The sequence below is a fragment of the Paralichthys olivaceus genome, chromosome 4 (assembly GCF_024713975.1).
Source record: "Paralichthys olivaceus isolate ysfri-2021 chromosome 4, ASM2471397v2, whole genome shotgun sequence".
NCBI lineage: Eukaryota > Metazoa > Chordata > Actinopteri > Pleuronectiformes > Paralichthyidae > Paralichthys > Paralichthys olivaceus.
Window position 1 is genome coordinate 20632757 of NC_091096.1, and position 26619 is coordinate 20659375.

The 26619-nt window shown below is 41.8% G+C and overlaps 3 protein-coding genes across 4 annotated transcripts in view; 1 reads left to right on the forward strand and 2 right to left on the reverse strand.

Moving 5' to 3' along the window:
• The window catches only part of ggt1a (gamma-glutamyltransferase 1a), a 26846-nt gene extending 13142 nt beyond the window's left edge, over positions 1–13704 (reverse strand). Inside the window, exon 1 of the mRNA XM_069524157.1 lies at positions 13566–13704. The gene's annotated coding sequence lies outside the window, so the exon portion shown is untranslated. The remainder of the gene's footprint in view (positions 1–13565) is intronic.
• Positions 1196–15007, forward strand: lrrc75ba (leucine rich repeat containing 75Ba). 2 transcript variants are annotated; one of them, XM_020093641.2, is made up of 4 exons: positions 1196–1617; positions 4427–4555; positions 5403–5515; positions 12725–15007. In XM_020093641.2, the coding sequence occupies exons 1-4, from the start codon at positions 1330–1332 to the stop codon at positions 13326–13328; spliced, it is 1134 nt and encodes a 377-aa protein (XP_019949200.1). In that variant the 5' UTR covers positions 1196–1329; the 3' UTR covers positions 13329–15007. The 2 variants fall into 2 exon arrangements, with proteins under 2 accessions (XP_019949200.1, XP_069380260.1); XM_069524159.1 differs by lacking the exon at positions 4427–4555 and having other exon boundaries at positions 12725–13468.
• Positions 15008–15961: 954 nt separating this feature from the next.
• ggt5a (gamma-glutamyltransferase 5a) lies at positions 15962–25311 on the reverse strand. The gene is made up of 12 exons (XM_020093565.2): positions 25031–25311; positions 24496–24623; positions 24312–24407; positions 22514–22700; positions 22261–22421; positions 21906–22052; positions 20209–20336; positions 19408–19592; positions 19209–19300; positions 17403–17509; positions 17112–17222; positions 15962–16742 (listed from the first exon to the last, which is right to left on the reverse strand). The coding sequence occupies exons 1-12, from the start codon at positions 25192–25194 to the stop codon at positions 16596–16598; spliced, it is 1653 nt and encodes a 550-aa protein (XP_019949124.2). The 5' UTR covers positions 25195–25311; the 3' UTR covers positions 15962–16595.
• Between the last annotated feature and the right edge of the window lie 1308 nt (positions 25312–26619).

The window sequence follows — 26619 nt, forward strand, 5'->3', positions numbered from 1 at the left end:
ATTCATATTTACCCAGGGCCACTGGCAAAGCTCAAATTTGGGCGAGTGGGAAAAAGAAAAGACAAACTTTATATTATACTGAAGTATTAATATGACACAGGCAAGCCCTGAATCTGAGTTCTCATACATTTCTAGTTTTTGCAGGGGCAGATCCATGGACGGGGTCAGGGAGGCAGTGGCTGAAGCTGAAATTGGTGCTGCAGTAGGTACTGCTTTTTTTAATAAACTAATCACTAACAATAAATATGACATTAAGAATATGATTTCATTAAGAATTTGGTCGGCAATGTCAGTATTAATAGCAGCATTTATGTCTTTCATCACAGCCATTTCATATAATTTAGTTTACGTCTCAAAAACATGTTTATGTGTGCAAAAGTCCTTAAATCTGTAAATGAACTAAGGTGCAAACACAGAGCTAGTTCTTTTATCTGTTTCTGGTCTTTATGCTAAGCTATGCTTATTATTTGCTGGTTGCAGCTCATGTTTAGTGTAGCCAGAGGCGGAACCCCTCGAGCGGAGCCAGGGGGCACTTTTAACAATAACAATACTAACAATAAATGTGACGATTTCTTGAGAATTGTTAGTTTAGAACACAATGTGCTTGAAAAATGAACAAAATTCTAAATATATTCAACGATGTGTGGCCTTGAATCAAAGATATAAAGCTAACAGTGAACAAGGAAGGACTGGTATGTTACTGAATCGGGAATTGTACATGTTGGAAATATAACATCCATGTACGAGTAAATTGTGGCCCCTGATTCAGAAAAATCCTTGATCAGCCACTGAGATATTGTCTTGTATGTTTTTAGGGATTGTGCATTTCATATTTGCCTGAGATGTTAAAAAAAACAGCACTGACATCTTCGAGTCTTTTATTCTGCTCTGTAGCTACCAACAGGAGGAGGAGGAGGAGGAGGGGGTTCAGGGCTTGGAGGATGAGCAGATGCTGGGATTGGTCGGACGCTCCACGGTGCACAAACCTAAACAGCAGCGTAGAGCAGCCGGAGGATGAAGCAGCCGAGGAGCATCCCTCATCATCATCATCATCATCATCACACGAGCCATGCGCATTCACATATTTCTCAGTGCACGGGTGCAAAAGTCAAAATAACAGCGGTGTGAGAGGATGGTGATAAACTGAAACTGTCGCACCGGGATATTTTGCAGCTCCGCACCGGATCAGTGGTGCTGCTGACGGCCAGAGCCAGACAGACAGCACGGCGCTGATATCCAGCATCCAGTGAGGAGCATCAGCTGCTGCCAGGAAAACAACAACCAAACAACACCGGGGGCTGATCATAGCGCCCACAGAGAGAGGTCACGATGGGCTCCAGACTGAGCAGACAGAGCAGCCTGGACAATGAGAATTTCTCCAAAAAGCGACGCAAGCTTCTGGATGGCGCCGGGGAGGTGAGCGACCGGGGCGGCGGACGGGGCGGCGGGGACTTTCTGTTCGCGCTGATGCTGAAATCGGACAAACTGCCCGGGATGCTGCGCAGGAGCAACCACAGCCCGTACATGAGGCGGGTGGCGTGGATCAAGGAGATTCAGAAGCTGCTCCGAGAGCGCAGGATCGAGCAGGCGACCGACGTGCTCAAATTACTGAGGAAGGTAAGAGGACAGAGTATGTGCGCACAGCTCGGCCTGCAGGAGCCCCGTCAACAACCTGTTTACACTGAGCTGCCGCTGCTCTGGTGCTGATGCTGCTCCGGGCATCCTTATTAACATGTCCCCCAAGCAACAGATGGGGCAACAAGCAGGGGATGCTCCCATACGTGTGTACAGAAATCTCCGTGAGGACCATTTTGAGCCTTACTCTGCCTTTTATTACGCGCTGACCCACTTTCTATGAAATTACTTGTAGATGTAGGTTTGAGCAGGATAAGCTTTATGTTTGGCATTTCATTGTGATGGCTAGTGATAGGGTAAGGAGCTTTAGGGAATGCATCACGCCAATGAGTGTCCTCGCCAAGAAGTTCAAGGTTGTGTGTGTGTAGTTTAATTTGTGTCACATGTGCGCATGTACCTCATCCCTGACCTCTGACTTCTAACCTCCGACCCCAGCCCTTCTCCCATCCTCGCTGCCACTCCCTCCAGAAGTATTTTTTTTCTACAGGAACTAGGCCACTGGCAGAGCATGTGTACCTGTGACACATCGTTTCAGTGACAGACGCAGCATGTGACTCAACACACTCTCCCCGTGGGCAGACGTGCACCATGCTGACACAGATGCATCCTGCGTGTCATCGCCTCATCCCAAATGTATCATTGTCTTTACAACACACGCCACCATCCTCCCTCAACACCTGTCCTTGTTTGCTCTGCTGTGGTCATCCTCACCTCTCCTAAGCCTGGTCTACTGCTCCCATTAGAGCGGCCTGCCCCCCTCCAACCCTCTCCACTTCTTATGTCTCCTTCTCTCTCTCTGTAATGGCCTGTGCTCTAGCAGCAACAATGTAAGCCCTGGAGCCCAAAGAATCAACATTATTCCTCTCCAAAAGGTTTCATTAACTCTTACTCAGAGAGAGAAGGTCACAGAGATGCAAATGAAGCGTACTGTCATGGCTTCAACAGTGGCTTTTTCATATTGTGGGTCATATTTTGTTGCTTCACAATGTTTTTTTTATGGAAAATGACTTGTTTTTTTCCATGAGTTGATGTTTTAGCTTTTGGCAGATGAAAAAAATCTTAAAACGCAATCGGATCAGATTAAAAATGCACAGTCATGAAGCCCAGAACACTAGTGTGCTCATGGTCTCTAAAAATAGTCAATAGCTATGAACAGGTAGTCGTGACCTAGAGAATTCCCTGCTATGCTGAGGAACTAGAGTTGGATCACAGACACAGGTTTGTTTTCTGAGCCTTTCCTCACCTGCTGTGAGAGATGTAGCATTAAAACATACCTAAAAGATGTAGGTGCACTAAAAATGTGACAGCAGCTTCAGTGATCTCATTTGTTTGCCTGCCCTCAGGCCTCCCTCTCTCTTTTAGCTGTGGGCCAATCTAGCATTAATTACTCTGAAGCTTTGACACGGGAGAGAGAGAGTTGAACCTCCTTAATCAGGCTGATGAGATAAACTGACTTGCCAAGGCATCTTGACAGCCACATCACAGGGGACAGGGGCTCGCTCCCTTCAAATGAGCTCCACTGTTATTAAATAAGGCTTACTTTATCTTTTGTCACTGCACTGCAACCAGGCAGATGTCTGAGAGATCCTGTTCTTTGAATTTAAAAGAAGTTTGAGGCAGAGTTAATTAGTGTGTAACACCGAGCTCTGCTCCAGATATGAGAAGAGATCTGAGCCGTGCTGCAGATATGGCGAGGATTCATGGTCTCATGCTGAGCCTGCACATGACAATTGATTGTGTCTAAACTCAGATGGGGAGATATTTTTATACCTTGTTTCTTTTGGTTTTTTCCAGGAGGTCAGAAGCAGCGTTTCGGCTGCCCTGGGTTCAGTCTGTGTTTACTGTTGCTCTTGTTAAAGGAGGAGCCAGTTGTGTGGAGCTGCCAACCTCCCACTCAAGCTGTCTATTATAATCAATGCTGATTGTGTTCCAGAGAGAAGCAACTGTGCTTGCGCAGGTGTGTGCACACTGTATGTCTCTAAGGTTTGCATCTGCCGTTAAAGTTGCATGGGCTCCCACAAGGGCTTTGCCTCCTCAGGACCCGTGTTGATGAAGACAGATTGTTGTAGGTCAGTGCACACACAGCTGTGTCTCACAGTCAAGGAGTCATCTGAATGAAAATCTGCTCTTTTTTAGTTTAGCTTTGATTTGTTTTTAATGCAGAAGCTGTTGGTTTTGTCTCATGTGAGATTAAACTGCCTCGACAGTCGGCAGCTTTGACTTCTTTGGAAATGTATTTATGGCCTGCTCAAATTTCTGCCACTGTCATCTGGTTAGAAATATATATATATATATATATATATATATATATATATATATACAGTATATACAACATGGGAAATATCACACGGGGAACAAATTAAATACGTATTTTGAGTTATTCCAGGAGAATTTTGAATGATAAGTCATGGTTCTGAAAGTGCTAGACTCTTCCCTTTTTATTTTGTATAAACATTACCACCCTTGGCATGTTGGGATATGCAGTGAGGCTCGGTGCCATGGTGTTGTGATTATATATGCTGAAACACAGCGTTTCCTGCGAATCCCTCTAGATTTCACTCTCCCACTGTAGATGAAAACACTGTCTCCTTTAATGAATATTTAAAACAAAACATTTCTTTTATCTTTCCATTTCTAGTCCCATTGCCCTTGACACAGCAGAGGCTCCCTTTTTCTATCACAAATGCATTCTCCACCCTGCAGGTCCAAGGACACGCTGTTTAATTGTAATTATTGCAGGGTGTTTGTTCAATTTCCTCTTTCTGTGATGTAATTCTTCTAATTTCTTTAGGATCTTGGTTTGGAGGGCACCTCGCTCAATGACATCTTGTACAAAAACGCTGCCTTCCTCAACCTAGTGGACCCCATCTCCCACGAGCTGCTGCTTAGCCTGGCTCGAGAGATGCAGTGTCCTAAGAAGGTCAGTTTTTTACTGCGAAAATCAAGCTCAATGTTGGTACTCTGAAAAAGAAAGCGATCTTCCCTAAAAATATTCCCCTGATGGTCTCCTTTTGTTGAGCAATCTTAGATCAATGACAATCTAATCTGAGGATGTTATCGACTTACATTTCTACAGATAGAGGGTTGAAAGCAATCCTGCAGACACGTGCTGCTTTTGAGGAGCTACAAATAGGAACAGCTGTTAAGTCCTGGAGAGCTGTGCTCAATGCTGTTTGTTTCCTCATTTTGGAATCTCACACCTGAAAACTCATGAAACTGGAGTAACCTATAATATATGAAATATAAGTGGTCACCCTCAAGGAATGAACAGAATAAGTATGTTAAATAAAAAAGTTCTTCATGCAAAGAGAAAAATTCATAGCTCGGTATGTCTCAACCTGCAGCAGCGAATATTTAAGTATTTTGAGATAGTCATTCAGAACCAGCAGCCACAATATGGTTAATAAATAGAAATTACCAATGTTTACCAGTGTCTCTGTTGAATCTCACTGCTCCTGTGTACTTCCTGTGTTTCCCACCCTAATGCACACTGCATGAGATTAGATTTTCTTGCTCCAGCAGGGCAGCTAAATTGTGTTTTCTTCAGCCGTGGCTCAAGGTGTCTTGAATTGTAACAAACCTCTTCTGTTGTTTTCATGTGAAAGATATTACAGAAAGGAAACTTTGTTTAAAGCCTGGATGAGCTGAAATAATGAATTGTTTTTGAAGTTTTTCCCGCACACACACAAGCAGAAAATCTAATCTCTGCTTCGCCACTGTCAGTGGTTTTGTGCCATTCTAAACACTCTCCCCACTCTCTTCTACAGGATGCGGACACCATTAAGTCCTCTGACAAGATCTGCAGGCAGCTGATCTACCACCTGACCCCGCACTCAAAGTGGCTGAGGCAGAGCATGTCCAGACAGAAATCCCAGGCCTGGTAAGCCCCTCTGTCCAGACACCCAGTCTGTAATAAATCGGCAGCTCTGCACAACAGAGAGCGCAGCTCTGCTCCATGTCGAGCCGTAGAGATTTCCATCTTTGTAGCTGACATTGTGCTAGGGCAGAGCCGGCCACAGGCTGACCTGACGGGAGCGCCATGGTAACCGCAGCTGTCAGTCATCCCTCTTTTAAGTGTTCACGTCCAGGCAGTGGATGTGCATTGCCACTGGCCTTCCATTCTCTTCAAAAGTGGCACTGCAGCAAATTTGTCCATCTGCTCGCTGGAGAAAAGCAGGGAGGGTGATGATAAAATGTAAATGTCCTCATCTTGATCAAAGACTGAATTGCTTTTGATGTGCAAATGATGACTACAGATTTATCTTGTGTACAAATAGTTTTTTTGTATGCCAAGGTGGTGCTTGGTAATCTATTCATGAACAGAACCAGGCGAGCTTTCTCGTGTAATTGAGTATTCTACAGCAGGCCAGACGAGCACGTAATGTATTCACTTTCTGGAGATGAACATAATCTAAGGACTGAGAAGGAGACAATGCGAACACAGTGAGATGTGGCAGGTTCATTATGAGTTAGTCAGAGGTATCAATTCACAGATCTGAGGAGAAGCGACATCGTATTCACAAGATCCAACCCTTCACCACTGAGGGCTTCGCTGTGATCATGGACCTTTAATAAAGCCCCGAAAGAGGAGAGACAGGATTTAACAGACACTGACAGCGTCTCTGGAAATGTGCAGATAAATACGATCGCTAAATTCCTCGCTTGCAGGGCCTATTTTTTACTTAGTCATGTTGTTGGCTTCATAAACCTGCAAAGAGAGAGAGACAGTCTGACACCAGCTGAGACAGCAGGAGCAACATGAATCATTAAAAGAAAAAAGATTTCCACCCCAAAACAGAATATTAATACGGCTGTTGCTATGAGCTCTGACAGCTTCGCCTGCCGTCAGGTTTGTGAACAAAAACCTGTCAAAGCTGGAAAAGACGAGACAGGGCCAGTCAGCCTCTGACTGTGAATTCACCTCAAAAAATCAATATTGAGAGACACTTTGTCTGGTTTAACAATTTCATAAAAGCACCTATGTGATTATATCCTGGGTGGACAGTTAGTTTCCTACTTAGTGTTATTAAAGACAGCAGCTGGGCTCAGGTTGTAGTGTATTAAATGTTATTGTATGAAGTCTTGTCGGGTGGGGAAGGACAGAGGTTGCTTGTTTAAATTCTGTTCGTGAGATTGATGAAAATATACCACACTTATTCTAAAAAAATGCTCAGTGGCAGATCAAGGATTTTTCTAAATCATTGGCCAGAAAGGGGCCACATGTTAAATAGAGGGGAAACATCCATGCACAATTCCTGATTCAGTAAGCTGCACATTTATGTCGTTCCTTCTTTGCTGTTAGCTCTACAGTTTTTTGCAAAATCATTACCCCCCCTGGGTGTATGTGAGAACAGAAATTTTAGTGTTTGAGGCTCTGGAATGTCTCCGGTTTCTCTGGCCAGTCTCCTCGTAAAAACTCTTAAGGATGTCAGAATGAGCCCATTTTAGAAAACTGCAGGAGATCCTGTGAACTCTCCGGAGATTTCTCTGTTGTTAAATCCTGCTGCGTTGTTCATATGTGAAAGGCAAACTGGAATTCATGTCTGAAAACAGCTATAAAGGGAAACTTATTTATCATGAAATAAAAAGCAAGCAAAAGTACTCTCCTATAGCAATTAGAGAACTTTACCATGTTTTTTAAATGTTGCCAACATTAGCCTTCCAACTAATGTTAAATAAGTAGCTTCAGCATAGATAAGGGTGGTATCAATCTTCTCTCTAACACTCTGACTCACTAACACACATCTAACACATTGCATTTTCCATAATATTTAACATCTCCTTTATCCAACAAGGATTTAATTGTCCACATGAGAACACATGTCATGAAGATCATATTAGCTCCCTTAAACTTCCATCTTTGTTCAGCTGCAGGCAAACTGCTCTCTTGTGGGCAAAAATGCAGCCGTGTCACCACTGTGAGGTTTCTGTGTTCTCCGTGAGGGAAAACAGCTCAGTCTATTTTAATGCCACCGGCTTGTTCATCCCGTCATTATCGAGCATTAGCACTGCACACCCGCCCCTCTAAACACTGAACACACATTTCTGACTGAAATACCACACTGAATTAATGTCCTAATCTCCCTAATCCCGTTAATCTGTCTAAATAGTTTATTTGTTTTTTGCTAGAAATGTTTTTTTTTGTTTTATATAATGAAAGAGCTCAGCAATGGGGTTGATGGAGGCAGTGACCCCATAACTGCTGCCAAGCAGCTCCATCCTAGAGGGTAATTTCATGTGCGTATTGAAAATTGCGGATGCTTCTGGGATCTTTTTTCTCTTCAATTTTCCCACCACTGTCCTCCTGTTCCATCAGCCTCACTTGACCTCCTAATTGTCCTTTATTCCTTTGTCCTCTGAATGTTTAGAAACACAAAATAACCATTTGGTTGATTTTCCATTTCAGTGCAACGTATCTGTTTTAGTTTCTGCATTACTCCTCTTTCACCTTTCACTAATATACATTATATTGTGCATTGTAGAATACCATGCACATTAAAGCTTCCTCAGGAACATCAATCATTTTTTAAAGATTTTTTTCAGCTATTCCAGGAAAATACAAAGGAACCGTCTTTATTGACATGAGCGTTCAATGGTGAGGTTGGATTCCCTACTATCAAGGACAATGCAGTGGTGGGAGTGAGCGCATGATTCCTGCCCACAGTTTTCACTCTGGCACTCTCCTCTATACGTATGTGATACAGCAGAAAATGAATTGGAAATGAAAGTGAGATGGCAGGGAGCAGATGTGATTAGACCGCTCATCTCACAGCTCTCTTGTGCAGCCTGCCTTCAGCCATCAGTTGACTGAAATGAATAATGAAGCAAAACTTGAATATAAATGACTGCAACAAGAAAACAAAAAAATATGAGCAGGGTAACAACAGCTTCAGGGGGAGCTAAAGAGGAAAATTAAGGGATTTTCATGACTTCTGCCGTTCTACTGTCCACCCACTTGTTAACATATGGATTTCATTTCATTGTTTTTTGTTTAAATAGCTTTTCACCTGATCTCATCCGACAAAGGCGAGTATAAATATTTATAAAGGACGAGAGTCATCTGATTTATGCTGACTGAATTTAAATGCTGCCTCATTATATAAAGTCACTGACACACAGAGACTGATGAGCTGCAGACAGGAGACGCGCTCTGCTTCCTCAAAATTGAAGTGGGAATACTTTGAATTGAAATTGATTACTTAATTATGTAATGGATATTTATTAGATAATGTAATTGTGAGGATAGTTTGGTAAGCACTCTTACATCAATGTGGATGCCATTTGTGTTATTACAGGCTAACAGGTCAATGTCTGTGCAGGGGGGGATTATTTTCTCTCTCTCAGCTGCCTCCAACATCTATTAAGTGATATGTATCCAATGTGATTTGACTCATTGTGGAGAACACTGCACCGCTGCACCATTTCTTTTTTTAAATCTGTTTTAATCTCTTACCTATAAACTAATTTTACGGTTTAAACTTGTCAGCGTTCTTATGGGCCGAGAGACAACAAAACAAAAACAATGCTCTCGTTGTCCGTGACGCTCCTGTGTTCTGGTATTAAATTGATCTTGTGGAAGGATGGAAGAGGCTTCCTGAGAGGACACCTCGACATCAATTTTTCATGCCTGCTGCATTCAAAAGGATGAGGCTGTCTGAAAAGGAGGGAGTTGTGTGATCAAAACCTATTCACACCTGCAGGGAAGCCTTTGCCAGGCTATTATAGGGCTTCTGTGCCTTTGGTGAGGATGAGGATTCTGTCATAGAAAAGGTTGCCAGGGCAAAGCAGACGATGGAGAGGTAGAGGACTGTGGCTTACTAGACTGTGAGAAAGTTACAGACAAATGTCTCCATCCGATAGATTCTAAATGCAACTTGCCTTTTATACCTATTTTTGTATGTTTTTGCAAAAGTACATTTCTGTTCATCAGCCCACGACTTGCTCTTAAAATGCAGTCTCGCATGCTGCTCACATCTTCAATGTGACCAAAATACACTTTAAAGCATCGCAAGTGACAGGTGCTGCAGTAAATGTCACAGTAAGTCACTGGGCGCCAGAGGATGTTATGATTCATCCTGACGCTAGATCAGCTGTACAGGCCACTTCCGTAAAACAGTTCATGTTAATCATGGAGCATCCTCACAGAGCAACCCAGTCACCGCTAAATGGGACTGACTGTAAGCAAAATTGCAAAGAAGTGTATATAATGAATATATTTTCACATGAAGTGTAAAGTTCAAGAAAGTGTCACAGGAGCATCAGCTATGTTCAAATTTAGCCTCAAATCCTGCTCGTATTGAAAACACAAAACAGCTCATTCAGATGCAGCTAGACCTCAGCTCGGGGGAACTGTGATTTTCTTTACTTTATAACATTTCTATACAAACCACTACAGTGACAGGTGTATATAATGCACATACTCATCATTTATTTTTAGAATTTTTTTTTTTTTAATTTCTATTCTCTTGTCTACCTCATTCTGACCTGCCTGCTGCTGTAATAACTGCATTTCAAGGATTCAAGGGTTTATTGTTATATGCACAACAATTACATTTAGCAGTTGCTGTCATTGTAATGCTTGAGTCCCAGGCTCCCCTCTAGCCATGCTCAGAAATTACACGAGGAAAAAAATTAAATAAAAATAGAATATAAAAAATGAAATAGAATATATAAAATAACAATTATTCAAGTAAAATATAGTAAATATACACCTAAGAAAAAGTAGTGCAAATATTATGAGGTGCAGAGAAGACAAATTTCCCCGCTGTGTGTAGTTTTATCTTATCTTATTAATAACAGAAAATGCTTATATTTTTACGATCTGCATTAGACAATCAACACAATTTAATAACTAATACTAATGCTTGGCACATGATGATTTAATGTAGAATTCCTTTTGCTGACTTTAACAAATGATAAATATCAGTATGTGATGATGGATCGTCAGTTAATGAGCGTTCATTCACAGTTACTTCATGCAGCAATTTATATGATTAGGCAGATCCTTGTATGAAGTGCACTATTGTCTGTAATTGGATCCAGCTAATTGGGTGGCATAAATTAATATATGAAAGAACTGTGATGTAAGCATCCTCAACTGATGATTCATTAACTAATCTCATGAAGTCACACTTGTTGTGTATTAATTGCAAGGAGCAGGTCATGGTACAGCCTTCGTTGATTTATGGTCAGGATTAAGCACATTTTGTATGATTCTTATCTTTTAATGTGTATTTGAATATCGATGAATACATCTAGAAAGTGGTGAAATTGCATGTTGAATTTTGCAGCTGAACACCCCTCACCTCACCCTCCCCTTCCAAACGTGTAAAAGAACCTGTGGTAGCTTCAGTTGTCATAAAAACTCAAAAGGTGTTTAGTTTGTCCAGTCTGGACTAATGTGAAAAACATGGCGGCCTCCATAGAGAGGGTCCCCTCGATGTAAATATAAAGTATTTAAATATAAAGGGCCTTTTCTGGGCTAAAGAAAACAATTTAGATGAAATGAACTAGTGAAAACATCATGCGAATTATTCTACATTAAATATCTGCCAATATCCCTTTCACCTAAATCTTACACACTGGACCTTTAAATGATAAAAGATTATGTACTAGGTTTCAAATATGTTTAGGTGTTCACATTCATTTTACACTACCTATATTATGCTTGGTTTGTGATGTCTCTGTTTGTTGTAGTTCTTGCAGATTAGCAGGCAAACAAAACCACCATGGAACTGACTGTGGACACCTACTGTCTCTGTCTGTAGTCTGTGAGACAACGTGATGTTTCAGGGGTTATTCTTAACTGGGCGACTTCAGCTTATCTTCAGTTATGGGGTGTAAATAATTCTGAGATATTCCTTCATCTCTGTCGTACATCATTTCATTCATTATGGTCTTAAAAAGACTTCAATTTAATTTGTTGGAACCCTGACAAAGAATATATTGTGATCATTTTAATGGAATTTGGAAACTATTTACGGTCAGCGGACCCCCATTTGAGAACCACTGATATAAACTACTTATCGTCTTATGGGTCACAGCGGGGCTGGAGCCATTTCCAGCTGACATTGTGCAAGAGGCGGGGTAAACCCTGGGCAGGTAGAGTATCACAGGGTCAACACACAGAAACAAACAACCTACAGTCACAGCTACGGTCGGTATTAAACCCCAGTCTGCATGTCTTTGGACTGTGGGAGGAAGTAGGGGTACTTACTGAAAACTAACGCAAATCCAGAATGAAGGACCCTGAACCGGGTTTCAAACCAGGAACCTTCCTGCTGTGAGGCAACAGCAACTTCACAGTGATGCAGGGCCACAACTATAGAACCATGGCCCGTTAAAACACATTCAGTGGATAGTGTAGTTGTGGTGGAAGTGGTGCCAAAATAATTATTCATGCTTTACGGATGTGTTACCAATGATCATACATGTGACAGATTATTTCAGTAAGTGAAGTGGATCATGAGAAAAAAGTGAAAGTGCTTCCTTTTTTAAATGCCCTATTTAAAAATCTACATTTCATGATCTGCTTTTCACCAAATTTCTCTGAAATCTGTCATCACACTGTGGAGACATCTGCTATCTAGAAAGGAAATTAGCATTTTACATTACTGTGGTCGAGATAATCACTTAGCCTCATTTACTAGTATTTTTCAAATAGCATTTCCAAAAATGCATCTTATTTTCCTTCCTGACCTAGAAATATAGAAGCCAGCCTTTATTAAAGTTTGATTGTTTTTCTAAAACACATCTTTTAAGTAGTAAACTGTCCTGGCTCTATGCTGTAAGGAGCTCCTGGCCATCAGAGCTTTAAGCTGAAGCTGCTGGCTCACTCGGATGTTTTGGCTCCTCTGTTTACATTAGTAAATCCCCATGCTGCAGTCTCTGTGTCAGCCTTCCGCTCCAAGCCAGCACAGTCACCCGTACTTTATACAACACAGGAAGCACAACATAAAACCAGGGCCTTGTTCCAGAGTCACAGATAGGAGTATCATTCTAAGATCTGTTTCAGCCCCTCATCTAAAAACTTGTTTGTTTCTAATCGTCATCTAAGTAATCCTCTCTGTCTATTTGTGTTCCCCAACAGTCTCAAGACCACCCTACAGAAAAAGCTGTCCAGTGATTCTGTTGACTTGTCCGGCATCCCTCTCTCCACTCGTGATGTCCGCCAAGTCGCCTTCTACCTCCAAAAAAACAGAGACAGTGTGGTGGCTGTGGACATCAGCTTCACTGAGCTCCAGGACGAGAACCTGAGGCTTCTCCTGCCTCTTCTTGCCTCACTGCTGAAACTCAGCACCCTGGCTCTCAATGGCAACCGGCTCACCCTGGATATCCTCAAAGACCTCAGCGAGATGCTCAAAGACCCCAAGAAGTTCTCCAGCCTGGCCTGGATCGACCTAGGCAACAACGTTGATATTTTCACCATGCCTCAGCCACTTCTGGTGGCGCTGCGCCGCCGCTGTAGCCTGAAGAGCAGCTTACCGACCATCTACGAGTACACAGAGGGTCAACCCTACTGCTACCACCTGGAAACCTCCATTGAGGAGCCCAGCCACTACGAGGAGGAAGAGGAGGACGAGGACGAGGCGGAGGACGACGATGAAATGGGGAACAAATTCGTGGTGGAGCCATGGGGTTTGGGGGAGAAGCAGCTCTCCAAAGAATTCACCCTCCACTACTGTGAGAGGTGATGGGGTATTTTCTCTGTGAGGCTCTGACAACTGTGGATGACACGTCGTCCCACAGCACAACGTTACTTCCTTCGCCCTCTCGCCCTCACACCATGAGCCCAGTCCCCCTTTGAGGCACGAGAGAGACCAGTGCCCACATTGTGAACTTCTCGTCCTGACACAGCTCTCAAGCTATTCCTAAACCATCTCTCTGAGTTAACCCACACAAGATAGTGACAGTCACAACGACAAACTTACTGTGTTGGTGGATGGTGCTCTTGGGAACAAGGTGCGGTTTCATTGGAGGGGGGCTGGAAGAGTTAATGAACCGATGCTCGCTCTCTCTCTCTTGCTCTCTGTCTCACTCTCTCTCACCCTCTATCTCTATCTCTCTCTATCTATCTCTGTGATGGTGGCAGCTGAGGAGCCAGTCCCAAGGAGGTGTAGATCAGTCGGTTGGATGGAGGAGCAGCATCCCTGCAGTGGCTGAAGTGGAAGTTAGTTTGGAAACAGTGGGTCCCTCTGGGTTCTCTACCAGGACTGAGACTATCTCTGGCAGGCAGGGCCTAGCTCCACATTGTGTGTTCTCTGTTAATCTCTCAACAAAAGCTATGACACAAGTTCAACAGACTATACAGCCGACGACCTGTCACGTGACGCCGGCAAAACTGCTAGGTCAAGACTTTTTGCGGCTTTTTCCCCCCCTTTCCAAATGTCCACTTGTGAATGCCCGCGCAGCCCTTGTGTAGATGTAAATGAGGACACAAAACATGGCTCTGTTGTGTTCCCACAGGCTATTTTTGTGCACTTTTGGTGAACAAAGCAATCTTAGAAGACAACAGGTAGGACTCAACAATGGGTAGCTGTCACTGATTGTTTTTTGTACTTGCCTAAATGCTGTTACTCTTTGTAATTATTTAAGTGTTGTAGTCATCACCACAGTGTTTCAGTGCAATTATGACACAACTTCCAGCTGTAATACAGGCCACTGTGTATGTGCTGTGCCCAAACTGCCCTTCCTTCTGTCATCCGTCTCCACAAACATGTCTGCATCTCCATTTATTGAACTTCACCGGCCCTGTGTGTGTTATGAGGCACAGCCATGACTGTTATTTATCGGTTATCGTCCATCTACAGTAGCACATGACGATTAAGTTAGACTGACCGAAACACTGCAATGCACTTTAAGACACTATTATTTTTATAGTTTCCCCTACTGCGTGTTCTCTGTTGTTTATTAGCGATATTTACAGAGCAGAAGGTGAAGGCGTACCTCGTTAAGATGAAACGATGACCAAACGGCTCAAGGATCATTCACCAGATATATGATAAATGTTTAAGTGTGTGTTCTACGTGTTTGTAAAAGTAAAACGTCTGATTACTGTTGTAATTATTTGTGTTATTGATTTGGTGTTTTGTATTTCAGTCCTACTAATTATAATAATGACTCTAATGACTATGAAAGTGTGCCCTGCGGTGACCTGCTGCTGTATGAGCTCGAGCAGTAAATAAAAAAGGAGGAGGCGGTGGCAGAGTGGAAATCTTTTATGTGGAACGCTTCATCTGAATAATGACCAGCACCGTCCACTTGATTTGTAATTTATGTTTTAGTGTGTCAACGTCAAACTCTTCCTTGTTGTAGCCTGTGTGTATTCGTCTCATGCCAAACACTGACTGCCAATAAAACTGGTCCAAAAACAGTGCTTTGTTTTATTTTGAAGTGTATTGAGTGGTTTTGACTCCTGGGTCACGAGTAGACCTGCAGCTGCTCACAACCAACACTTTTATTTATGCAGATTAGTCTGCAAATTGGGCAATAAAGTAAATCAGCTCGAACCGTGCTTTTTGGGATCGGTTGTTGGAGCGTTGTACTGGTTTCGGAGCCAGCGGATCATACGTGCTGCTCTGTGCTGTCAGAGAAAATGCCTGAGCTGCCACAGTTTACCTGGAAAAGGCAGGATGGTTATCACATGAGGCTCTACCCATGATCCTCCTCTGGCAACCTTTTGTTCCTGCTGCCAGACATGGTAATGTGGCATTTTCAACAGGTGGCTCCTTTAAGGTCAGGGCACAGTGTGACTGTCACACCCCCCGAGGTCCAAATACCATGTGACAGGGCAACAGAGCCCACCCCTAAAATCACCGGGATCTTCATCATCTGACCTTTTCCCTTCAGATTTGATTTGTCGCCCTGGATTTTGAGGAAAGATAAACAAAACTTGATTTATTGTCTGAATTGAAACTGTGGCTCACCTGGATTTGTGCATCATATATCTTCACAAATTTTCCCCGTTACCGCTCTACTGTTTGTGTGAGTCACTATTTGATGCGATTATCTTGCCTCAGCTGCAGCATGCTCTGGCACAAAATGAAAAATTATTTATGAAAAACAGCCAAGACAAGTCACGCAGACTGTTGGGAATACATTACAGCACAAAGGATTGGCTCTACAGAGCAGATTTCAGCAGACATGGCCTCAGGTTAAAGGGAACTGACCAGTGGAACTGGCCAGTGCATCCAAAAAAAGTTTTCATTGGTTTTACTTTACTATAATAAATTTTAATCTTTTTACCTATTTAACTCTTCACATATGTTCAGTTTTTTTTGTTCCTGCACATATGATTTCCAACACCTGTACTGTGAAAAACATTAAATCCATTTCAGGTACTTTTTATTAATTGAGTGTACTCAGTAAATTCCATTCAAGAATTATACATAATATGAAATTCATGTGCTCCTATATAATGTATTTAAGTAATATTTCAGTTTTTTGTAAAAGCTTCTGTTCAAAGGACAATTATCACATGTGTTGCAGGATGTTTTCATACTAAAAAGCAACTTTTAGGATGTTTTAACAATAAAACTTTATATCAAATGATGTCTGTATAATCAGTGCTCCAGTACTGAGAGTGAATACCACATGATATGAGATATGAACAAGTTATCAACTTCTTGAGACAGTGAAAAGTAGCATGTATCCCAGATATTAACACTCAATGTCGAAAATGGCTCAAGAGATAAAAACAGGTACAAATAAGCTGAACACAAGACTTACAGGAGGTCGGCTTCAATCACAGAGGCAGTAGTTTCCATCATGTCACAGTAACAGTCAGAGGCTACATGTTTTAACCGCTACATGTAACTGTTAGCGTTCAGCTGAAGACGCCTGTTATTTGGCGCCTCATGGGATAATTTTCCAGCAGGACAAACACAATCTGTTTGTGGCAGCAGGAAGGTCACCTCAACCTTCAGGCCATCCCACGCAACCCACGTCAATCACTCGCTGTCTCAGTATCCGGCTGCTTGGCCCAGTTTCCTGGCATCAGACACTGCACAGATACAGCCGTCATTCTGCTCCACGGCATTGACCACGTTGTAGAAGATGCTCGATATCTCTTGATTGTGTCCCAGAGCTTTAAGAGCCTTGATTACATTCTGTAGAGATAAGATCAAATCGAATAAATTAACTTGTTACAGCAGCAGAAAGTCAGAATGAGATTTTACTACACACCCAAATATTGTTTATAAAGAAAATTGCAGTGGCCCAGTAGACAACAAATATATTGTATTGCATAAATTCAATAATAAAATATGGTTTGAATAGGAAATAGTGTGCAAGTTCCCACACACAAACACATATGTATGAATTTTATAATAACCGACATACACATTGTATAATATAATATAATACTTTATATACAGATAATGAGCTGGAGGACAGCAACATGCAAAATGGCTTTTCCAATAGAAAAATAGTTGAAGTAATTATGTCCCTCTATCAGATAAATGCAGTGAATGTTGTACCTTGTCAAAGTTGGTTTCAAACCTCAGTGCGTTTTCAGAGTTGATAAAAACAAGAGGGGCAGCGATTGCCTCCTTCAGGCTCTTTCCAAACCAAAGGTGGTTCATCAGCGTCTGGAGGAGAGACAATAATACATTGTAATTTGCCAAATGGGACAGTGATGATTAAACAATGGGTTGTGGACGTGCTGAAGTTACTGGTGAGGACAGCTTTTGCTATGACAACAGTGACGGGCATTTGCCTGCAGCAATTTATCTTAATGGCACTCAGTGTGATTGCCTATGGACGTGTACCGAGGCGATCCCGGTCGTTATCATGCTCCCACCGGTCGCTCCAATCACCAGCGTCTTCGACTGAGACTTCAGCACAGCGGGAGACATGGAGGAGGGAGGCTGATCCCCTGCGAACGCAAAACAAAAAGGATTTGACTGACAGGACAGACGGCTACAATTCAGACTCATCAGTGTGAAGAGAACAAGATGGAAATGATTATAAAGGCTCTGAAAGCTGGAAACCCTAGACACCCATCAAAGGGTGAGGGGCGTTTCTTCAGCCCATCACTTTGTGATTTCCCCTTTGTTCACCAGCTGACACCTGACAGTCGTGAATGTGTCACTCTCAGCTTCATACTTTTCATAAAACATGTCAGACAGACGAAAAAAAGAGAACACTGCAAAGAATAATCATTTCATATGAAAGTCTGTCTCAAATTAGGCTAAATCAGTGCACATTTGATTTGTTTTTTTAATTATTCATGTTAATTTAACCTCAACAGTTTAACAGATGATGAATATTTTAGGGTTCATGATATTAGGAACAAGCAGTTTGTGAGCACAGACCCCACAGAGACCTCTGCTTTGATGGCAAATCAATCTTCTTCTTTACTCCTCTGACCAAGTTAAATCCCAAAATAATACCATTGAGATAGAAATTACACAAGGTAAGGAAATCTTACAGGTTGTACGAGCTATGAACAGTTATTATGTTTCATTGCTCATTCTGATTGTCAGCAGGATTGCAAAAAACAATTGAAGGGTTTTGTAGGGGCCAACAAAGAACCCTTTAACTTTGGAGCAGATTTGATTAAAGGGGCCGATCCAGGGTTATTTCTTTCACTTTCTTTAACATCGTGAGATGTTTTTCTAAATTTTTTTGAATTTCTCAATAAATAATACAGATATCTTCATGAAGATTTGGCATATTTAGGAAACAGATATCTGTAAGTGTGTGAACTTTGGTGCAGCTTAAAGTGGAGTGGACTTAGACGGACTGGATGGAGGTATGTGCTCTCCTGAGTGAAATGTACATAGTGATGTTATTCATGTGTGGGGTTAGTCAGACCTAATTAAATAGGTTTATTCAGGCTTTAGGAGAGCAATGCTGCCATTAACTCCCTTTAACAGTAATCACATAGAGAACTTGGAAATAATTTTTACCTCCACCAAGGAGGTTATGTTTTCATCTGCATTTGTTTGTGTGTTAGTAGTTAGCAGGTTTAAGGAAAAACTAATGAACAGATTAGTGCAAAGCTCGTGGAAGGAAATGGTATGTGTCTGGAGGGAACCCATTGAATTTTGGTGCAGATCCAGGGTAATTCTTTTTTTTTCTTTAACATTGAGTTTTTTCTGACATATTCATTGATTTCTCAGAAAATGATTCATGGATCTTGATGAAAACTGATATTTATAATATGTAATTAAGTGGAGATCCAAATAAAAATCGGGTTCTAGTGAACTTAAATGTGGTTTCATAAACATTGGTGCCCCAGACCCCAAAAAACTCAAATGAACACATTACATTTAAATAGTTTAAAGGCGTCCAGGGTCTCCAGGATAGAACGATCGTGGCTTAACATCAACCCACAACACCCTGAACAATATGTACTGCACATTCTGAGGTCTCAGATACAGTAAAACAGCCCCCCCTCCTGCAGCACTTACTGTCTCAGAACATCTAATCAATGCATTACATTCAGCTCATTGGATAACTCATTAAAGACTCCTAGGAATGAGAGTTTTTTGTAACGTGCTCCACCCTCAGACATCCTGGTTAACAAGGAACAGAAAGTTACTCAATGAATATGAAAATGATGTGGTTACCAGGAAAGAGATTGTCAACCCGGCCACAGAAGTCGGACAGCTCGTTGTTGAGGATGACTCCGGTGCTCGGAGAGAAGACCTTTGAGCCAAAGCTGCGAAAAAAGTAGATTACATAAACTGAATCATCAAACTATGACAGTTGATATTAAATCTTCACAATCCAATACTTTTGATGCTTGGTGTCTTTGCAGGTACTGACATGTGGTTGATGGTGCTGGTGACGGACACGGCAGATCCATCCTCAGCCAGCACCGACACGTGTGTGGTGCCCACACTGTCCAGGTGCGGGGTGATGTTGTAGTACTGGGGATCGTGAGTCTTGTCGCTGCTGATCAAGCTGCGAATGTGGTCGGCAAAGCTGTCCTCTGTGAATTTCCTCGCCATCTACGGAGAGCGCAGTGAACTTAAAAACACATGTATCGATAACGACACAAATTTCAAGGCTGGATGGATAGATGGATTTTTACAGCAGGATTTTTACTTTAGAGCAATACTTTAAGGTCCAGTGTTTAAGATTTAGGTGAAAGGGATTTATTGGCAGATATTTAATGTAGAATAATCCTCATGATGTTTTCACTAGTTCGTTTCATCTAAATTGTATGAATTGTAGTTTTCTTTACCCCAGAAAAGGCCCTTTATATTGAAATACTTTATATTTACATCGAGGGGACCCTCTCTACGGAGGCCGCCATGTTTTTTACATTAGTCCAGACTGGACAAACTAAACACCTTTTGAGTTTTTATGACAACTGAAGCTACCACAGGTTCTTTTTCATGTTTGGAAGGAGAGGGTGAGGTGAGGGGTGTTCAGCTGCAACATGCAATGTCAACATATATCACAAAATTCTACACATTGTACCTTGAAATAAAAAATACTTCTTCCACCTCTGACTATAAGGTTTAGCTACATTTAACTACTTCAGTGTAATGGTGATGTGTACAGCAGCGACAAGTGTAAATATGTGCTCCCATGTTCACTGGAGCATTTTGCGATTCTCACCTGTTCTGATGTGTGCTGTGGATGGATGTGTTTCTTCAGTCCATTGGCAAACTTGAAGGCTTCAACGTAGCGGTGATAAGCCAGAGTCTTCAGTTCACCTGTCAGAGACGCTGAATTCAGGCCATATCCTGTAAAATCAAACAAACTGTGTTCATTTGGTTTGTTCAACTTGAGACAATCCCACCTCCTATGACTGCTCTTGACACCATGAAATAAGGAAACTCATTTGTGTTTTGTTTCCCAATATTTTTATGATTTACTTTTACGGACAGCACTCTGTTTTTGCATTAACACTATATAGGAACTATGTTACAGTCTGTGTTGTTCGGGGACGTGTTAATCATTGCAATGGTTTCCTCTGAAGATACATGCAGTTGGAGAAGTTTTAAACTCAGCTTATAGTTTTTAATGATGGGTTAGAGGACAGTGATGTGGAGAGAAGTTAAGCCAAATCACTTCTTCAATAAAAGAAGAACTACCATGTAGTCTATAACCTGGAGGGAGCGAACCATCAAAATAATATGAAAGTATCAGCATTAATGTTGGCCAATGTGCACCGATATAAAAAATAAACATTGCAAGAAAGGTGTGCTCCATGTTTATATTTACATAAATTCCTTAATTCAAATTCTATATCTTTAGTTGTATTTGTCTTTTCTTTTTGTTTGTTTTATTTATAATATATATATATACGGAGCCCGTCTGGTGACATGGGTGGAAAAAATACATTTCGCCACGACTTGCTTAATGCGTGGGAACGAGATGATTATTAGGTGGCCACGAATTAATAAGACGCATGATGAAATCTATAACTTCCCCGAGGTCAGCATATTGTTTACGTTTGAGCCCGTGCTTTTTGAGCAGCCGAATTAAGTGTCTCTTGCTCAGAATGACTCCATGTCTGACCGCAAGTGATTTCAGGATATTGTAACGCCGGCGGAAGTAATGAGGAGACAGGGCGTGATGTCTTCAGGACATTTATTTTCGTTCTTTTTACTATGAACAAACTTTGTGAACTCCCACACACAGAGACTTATCTCAACGGTCCTATCGCCCACCGTTCCACATACACACACACGGGCCCTGCCACACACACTTATCAACGGCGCGCATACTCAGCATTTTCAACATGCACTTCCTTGATTAGCCGAGAGACAGACAGCCAGTCCAGCTGGACAGCAGGGTCGCTACACTATCATTATAATTCATCCCTAGATTAAAATAAAACTAAATCATATCAAACTTGTCCATGTTTGCGGCTGAAGCTACTGATGCCAGAAAGTCAAAAGTCTCACTGATGAAATGACAAACATTTCTCGTGGCCACGTCTTATTATTTCGTGGCCACCTAATAATCATCTCGTTCCCACGCATTAAGCAAGTTGTGGCCACGGAATAGGATCTCGTTCCCACTCGTTATTAATTCGTGGCCACAGAATTTTTTTTTTCCACCCATGTCACCAGACGGGCTCCATATATATATATATATATGGTTAAACTGAGATTTTTTTATATATATATGTATTGATATCAGATTTTCCCCCCCCCCAATTGCTGGTATCAATTCCCAAAAATCCATCCTTATTCAAACCACCACTTTCTCGTTATTTCAGTCAACAACTCGTACATAAACACATTCATTTGGCCGGATGTGTTCAAAGCACAAACATAGCTCTGCAGTCTGTTTACAGCAGGGACCTTTGAGGATGTTGAGGATGAGGCTGAGGATGGTGCCGCCTGCAGGGGGTGGAGGTATGTACAGCTGATACTCTCCCAAAGGAACAGCCCACGCATCAGTCACTGTAACTCTGTACGACGCCAAGTCCTGCACCGTGAGCGTTCCTCCTGAACGAGAATTTCAAAAACAAATGGTTCTGCTGAGTGAAAATGCATCTGGGCTGAAAGTAATTGAGATTTTGAATGGATCCAGGCAGCTCACATTGCAGTCTGTGAAGGATCACTGCAGTGCTTCAACTGATTTCTTCATTTCTAATTAGATCACTGTGCCAGGCAGAGAGAGGACAGAGTGAGGTAAGAGAATATATCACAATACCTGCCTCCTGTATGTCTCGGATTAAATCCTCTGCCACTCTCCCAGTGTAGAAGATGTCTGCCCCGTGATTTGCAATCATCTCAAAGGTGTCGGCCAGTTTCTCAAACCTCACTATGTTGCCAGTCTTCAGCAAGTTCCCGTCCTTATCTGAAAATAACTTCCTGAAGGGCAAACACGGAGAAAGAACACATCACTCAGTTACAGGGACGGTGAAAGGTTTCATGATTGATGTTTCTGTGGTTGTGTTTCGTACCGTAGTGCCTGGGTCTCGTTCGTATCAACGTGTGAGATGTATCGACCCTGGATTGGAGGGATGGGAAACCCTTCCCTGGCCAGTTGGATGGTCGGCTGGAAGAGGGTGGCCCATGGCAACTTCCCATAAAGCCTGTGTGCCTGTTCGTATCCTCGAATTTCCCCTGGGACCCCAATCCACTGGCTACCTGGAGGGATAGAGATTAAGACAACCTTATTATTTCCAGAAGGGCAAGTTGTTACTAAGTCTAATTCATTCATGTGAAGGAATAAGAATAGATAAATTGGTATGGACAGATGGATGGAGGTCAATGGTAGAAATTTACATTTTTCACACTTTCAGGTACTTGTACTTGTGTTTATACAACATCTGCAACATTATACAGATTGTGATCCAACATTATTTCATATTAAGATTTAAATATAAAAAAACATAAATTGAAAATTAGGATACAAGAAGTTGGTGTGTTTTTTTCTCTCTCTCTTTTGACCGCGTTAATTATCTCACGACATTTACCTTTGGAGGGACCTGAACTTGAAGTTAAGATCCACTGGACAAAACCAAACTCCTCCACATCAACCCATGACAGATGTGTATTTGTACATTAATGTAATGCAATATTTATATATTTTTAAAACCAATAGGTTTTGAAAAACCTCTTATAAATAATCTTGATGGTGGATTGTGGATCCTGATCTTGGGTAGTGGTGGTGGATCATGATAGTGGTGGCGGCTGATCATGGACTATGACTACAACAAGATTGCTTGATATACATTATTTCTACTCACATGTTCCACCATTACTGGCAATACCTCCCTCATTTCAATTGTCATTTCTGCTCCTGTTATCTCTATCACACAATTTCTTATATATAAATGCTATATACATTGACACACCTTTCCATTGTGCTAAAACCAGTTTCTTCTAATCAATGTTGGTAATATTTTAATTGTGTTTCCTTACTTATTCTTGTTGGGGGTTTAGTAAATTGGGATTTGTGAAGGAGGGCTATACAAATAAAATTTGATTGATTGATAAATTGCTTTTTTTCTTTTCTCCAGTTCAATTCCATATTTCTTTTCAAATCACAACACACATTATCTCAAGGCACATCCCATTGTAAGATCATCTCTGTACAAAACCAAAGAAATAGTGTTCTCACAATGAGCAAACATTTTGCAATTGTGGACAGGGAAAAAATCCATGTTAACAGGAAGAAACCTGTGGCAGAACTAGAATCAGTGTGGGGCTTCTGCCTCAACCTGTTGGGTAAGTGGAGAAAAATGCATGAGGAAGGTGGGAAGGGGAAGAAGAAAGAGAGACCAGATTTTCTATATGATTCTCGTCCAACTTGTTTACATGTTTATGTTTCAGAAGGTTGGTTTATTCTTATGCATCATGTATGTTGTAAGTTTATCTTATATTTTGGCTTATTCCTCTTTCCTTTTGTCATTATGAGTGAGGACATTTTGGCCGGTCCTTACTTTCTGTCCCACCTTTAATGGAATGTTTGTGGGTGACGTCTTGGTTTTAGGATTAGGGTTAGAATAAGGTTTAGGTTAAGGGTTAGGGTTAGCTAGGGAATCTCCTCATGTGAACCATGCTGATGAGTGTGACATAAGGAGCAAAAATGTTTATTGTGGCCTCCTCCAGTGAGCATGCAGGAGCCCAGTGGCCCAGCGACTTAATATCTCACACAACAGCCTGAGCTAGAAAAACAAGCAAAGCCTCCCTGAACAAGGAATCAGAAAGATAAACCTAATAGATGTCTTAATGTCAGAGTGCATTGGAGCGTACCTGACAGCAGCTGGAAGGTCTTGGGACATGACTTGAGCAGGTCAGGATTAAACTTCTGTGGTACGGTCTCTCTGGCGTTGATGATTTTCACTTTACCTAGAAGAGGACATATTAACTCCTCACCTCGGCAGAACAATAGCTGGCTCTGCTGTATTGCAGTGATGAATGCATGTGTGTGTGTTACCAGAGCTGTCCATCACAGTGAATATCGACCCCCCTCCCAGGCCCATACTCTGAGGGTTGACGATGGAGGTGCACAGCAGCGCAGCAATGGCGCCATCTACCGCTGAGCCCCCTCGTTGGAGGATGTCCCTAAAGGATTTCACACTTGATTACTGTCATTATCGCCGGATTTTAGTTCTGCTGCACATACCTGTCACACCAGGTAAGGTATGTTAGTTCTTCACCGGCTGGTCTTGTGTAATACACATTGCGTTTCCTTGGTAATTAGAGACTCCACTTTGAGGTGTTCAAAAACAGTAAGTGGAGCATTTTACAAATGCAGCTTTAATGTTCTAATACTTCTGGAGAACAAAGAAAGAACAATATAAAACAAAAAATATGAATTTCTATTTATTCACCCACGTTTTGAATGTGTAGGATAGGTTGATCTTTGAAAAAGTACAAAGTGTGGCTGTTTGTTGTGCGTAAAGCGTGCGTAATTCTTAACCCACTGAGCAGAACAAATGATCCAGGTCGACACGAGTAATGTAACTCACCGTCCAATCTCTGAACACTTCCGAGAGTCTGCGGCCACTGCAGCACGTGAGAAACTCCCGACTGGACACTTGCGCCTTACAAATACAGCAAGACACACAATTAAGACGAGCGCGCAGAGCAGCAGCAGCGCGCAAATGTACACCCTCGCCTTTGACCTCGCCATGGATGAATGTAGCAGACGTCTCCGCGGGGCTCATTAAAGTTCCATCTTTCCAGGTTATCACTCCTGAACTATGAAAACTCCTCTGAGTGACTGACTGAGGTCGTGCCATCAGTGGGGGCGTGTGCACCGGACTGGTCTGACTCCGCCCTCAGTCTGGAGCTCCAAAGGAGGAATTGGAGGAGACCAGAGCGCCCATGTTGCGCACAAGTGGTTGTTATATTTGAGTGTTTATTACTCAACTTGTGAAACGTCCAATCAACTCAAGTATCAGGTGACAGGCATCGGGTATCCTCACATACTTCACAGATCAGAGTGAGACTCCTCCTTTAGGGCACTGCTAGAGTTTATCACTCCCAAACTTGGAATAGGTTATTCGTCTTTTAGTTCAGTTTAGTTTAGTTTAGTTTAGTTTAGTTTAGTTTAGTTTTTGACTAACCTGGTTGGGGGGGAAATGGGTTTACATAGCTTCCATGTTGTTGTTTTTTAGCACAGCTGCAAATCACTCACTAAAAATCATCTTCCTATATTTGAATTGTAATTTTTTTTAAATACACAAAAGTCCTCAGGGGGGTACTTATCGAACTGTTATTATTATTAAAATTATTATCTGTCTTGTTTATATGATTTGATTTCTCTCCTGCCATAGATATCAGCAGCTGTAGGCGGGAAAACAAAGGTTTGATTTAAAGAAAATATAGAATCTGTGTTAATTCCCGGGGTATGGATATACATTATTATTATTATTATTATTATTGTTATTATTATTATTGCTATTATTGTTGTTGTTGTTATTATTATTGTGATTATTGTTATTATACCAAAGCGATATGTGTCAGATCATTCTACACACAGACCAGTCAGGGAAACTCAGACTGATCCTTTGTGCCATGGTTATCATTAAATCTTTAGTCTTCACTTCACTGCCATGGGGGGGGGGGGGGGGGGGGGTAAGGTCCCCAGCATGTGGTCTGTAGTTGGACTTTTCTGTGTTCAAATGTGTTGACAATGTTGTCGTGTCATAAACTATCATCATCAAACTGCTGCTCTGTGACACTGCGGGCGAAGCCCAAGAGAGCCGCACGGCATCTTGGGAAATGCTGTCTGCAGTCGCGTCAAACAGTCGATGGGTGAGCCACGAGACACACGGAAGAGGGAGGCTGTCATCTGAGTCAAGTCAACCAAAGAAAACCACAGCTGTACCGGATATAAGGTAAAACTGCCTTCAAAATAAAAGAATGAATATACCACAGTTGGCTGTCAGTCTTAATTTGTAGGCTTTTAGTTGTGCTGCATTTTCATTGTATATATATATACAATGAATAATATAATATATATTGTCATAGAGTACACATCATATACATTTTTTGAAGATGGTTTCTGTCATTTTAGGTTGTTCTTATACAATGATATATGTCCAAGTGCTCA

Excerpts from the sequence above, each read along its gene's own strand:
- lrrc75ba (XM_020093641.2), top strand. The coding sequence starts at position 1,330 with ATGGGCTCCAGACTGAGCAGACAGAGCAGCCTGGACAATGAGAATTTC. Across the intron at positions 1,618-4,426 it reads TGCTCAAATTACTGAGGAAG|GATCTTGGTTTGGAGGGCAC; the intron begins GTAAGAGGACAG and ends TAATTTCTTTAG. Across the intron at positions 4,556-5,402 it reads AGATGCAGTGTCCTAAGAAG|GATGCGGACACCATTAAGTC; the intron begins GTCAGTTTTTTA and ends TCTCTTCTACAG.
- ggt5a (XM_020093565.2), bottom strand. The coding sequence starts at position 25,194 with ATGGCGAGGTCAAAGGCGAGGGTGTACATTTGCGCGCTGCTGCTGCTC. Across the intron at positions 19,301-19,407 it reads ACCAGCACCATCAACCACAT|CTTTGGCTCAAAGGTCTTCT; the intron begins GTCAGTACCTGC and ends CTTTTTTCGCAG. Across the intron at positions 17,510-19,208 it reads GGTTGACAATCTCTTTCCTG|GGGATCAGCCTCCCTCCTCC; the intron begins GTAACCACATCA and ends TTGCGTTCGCAG.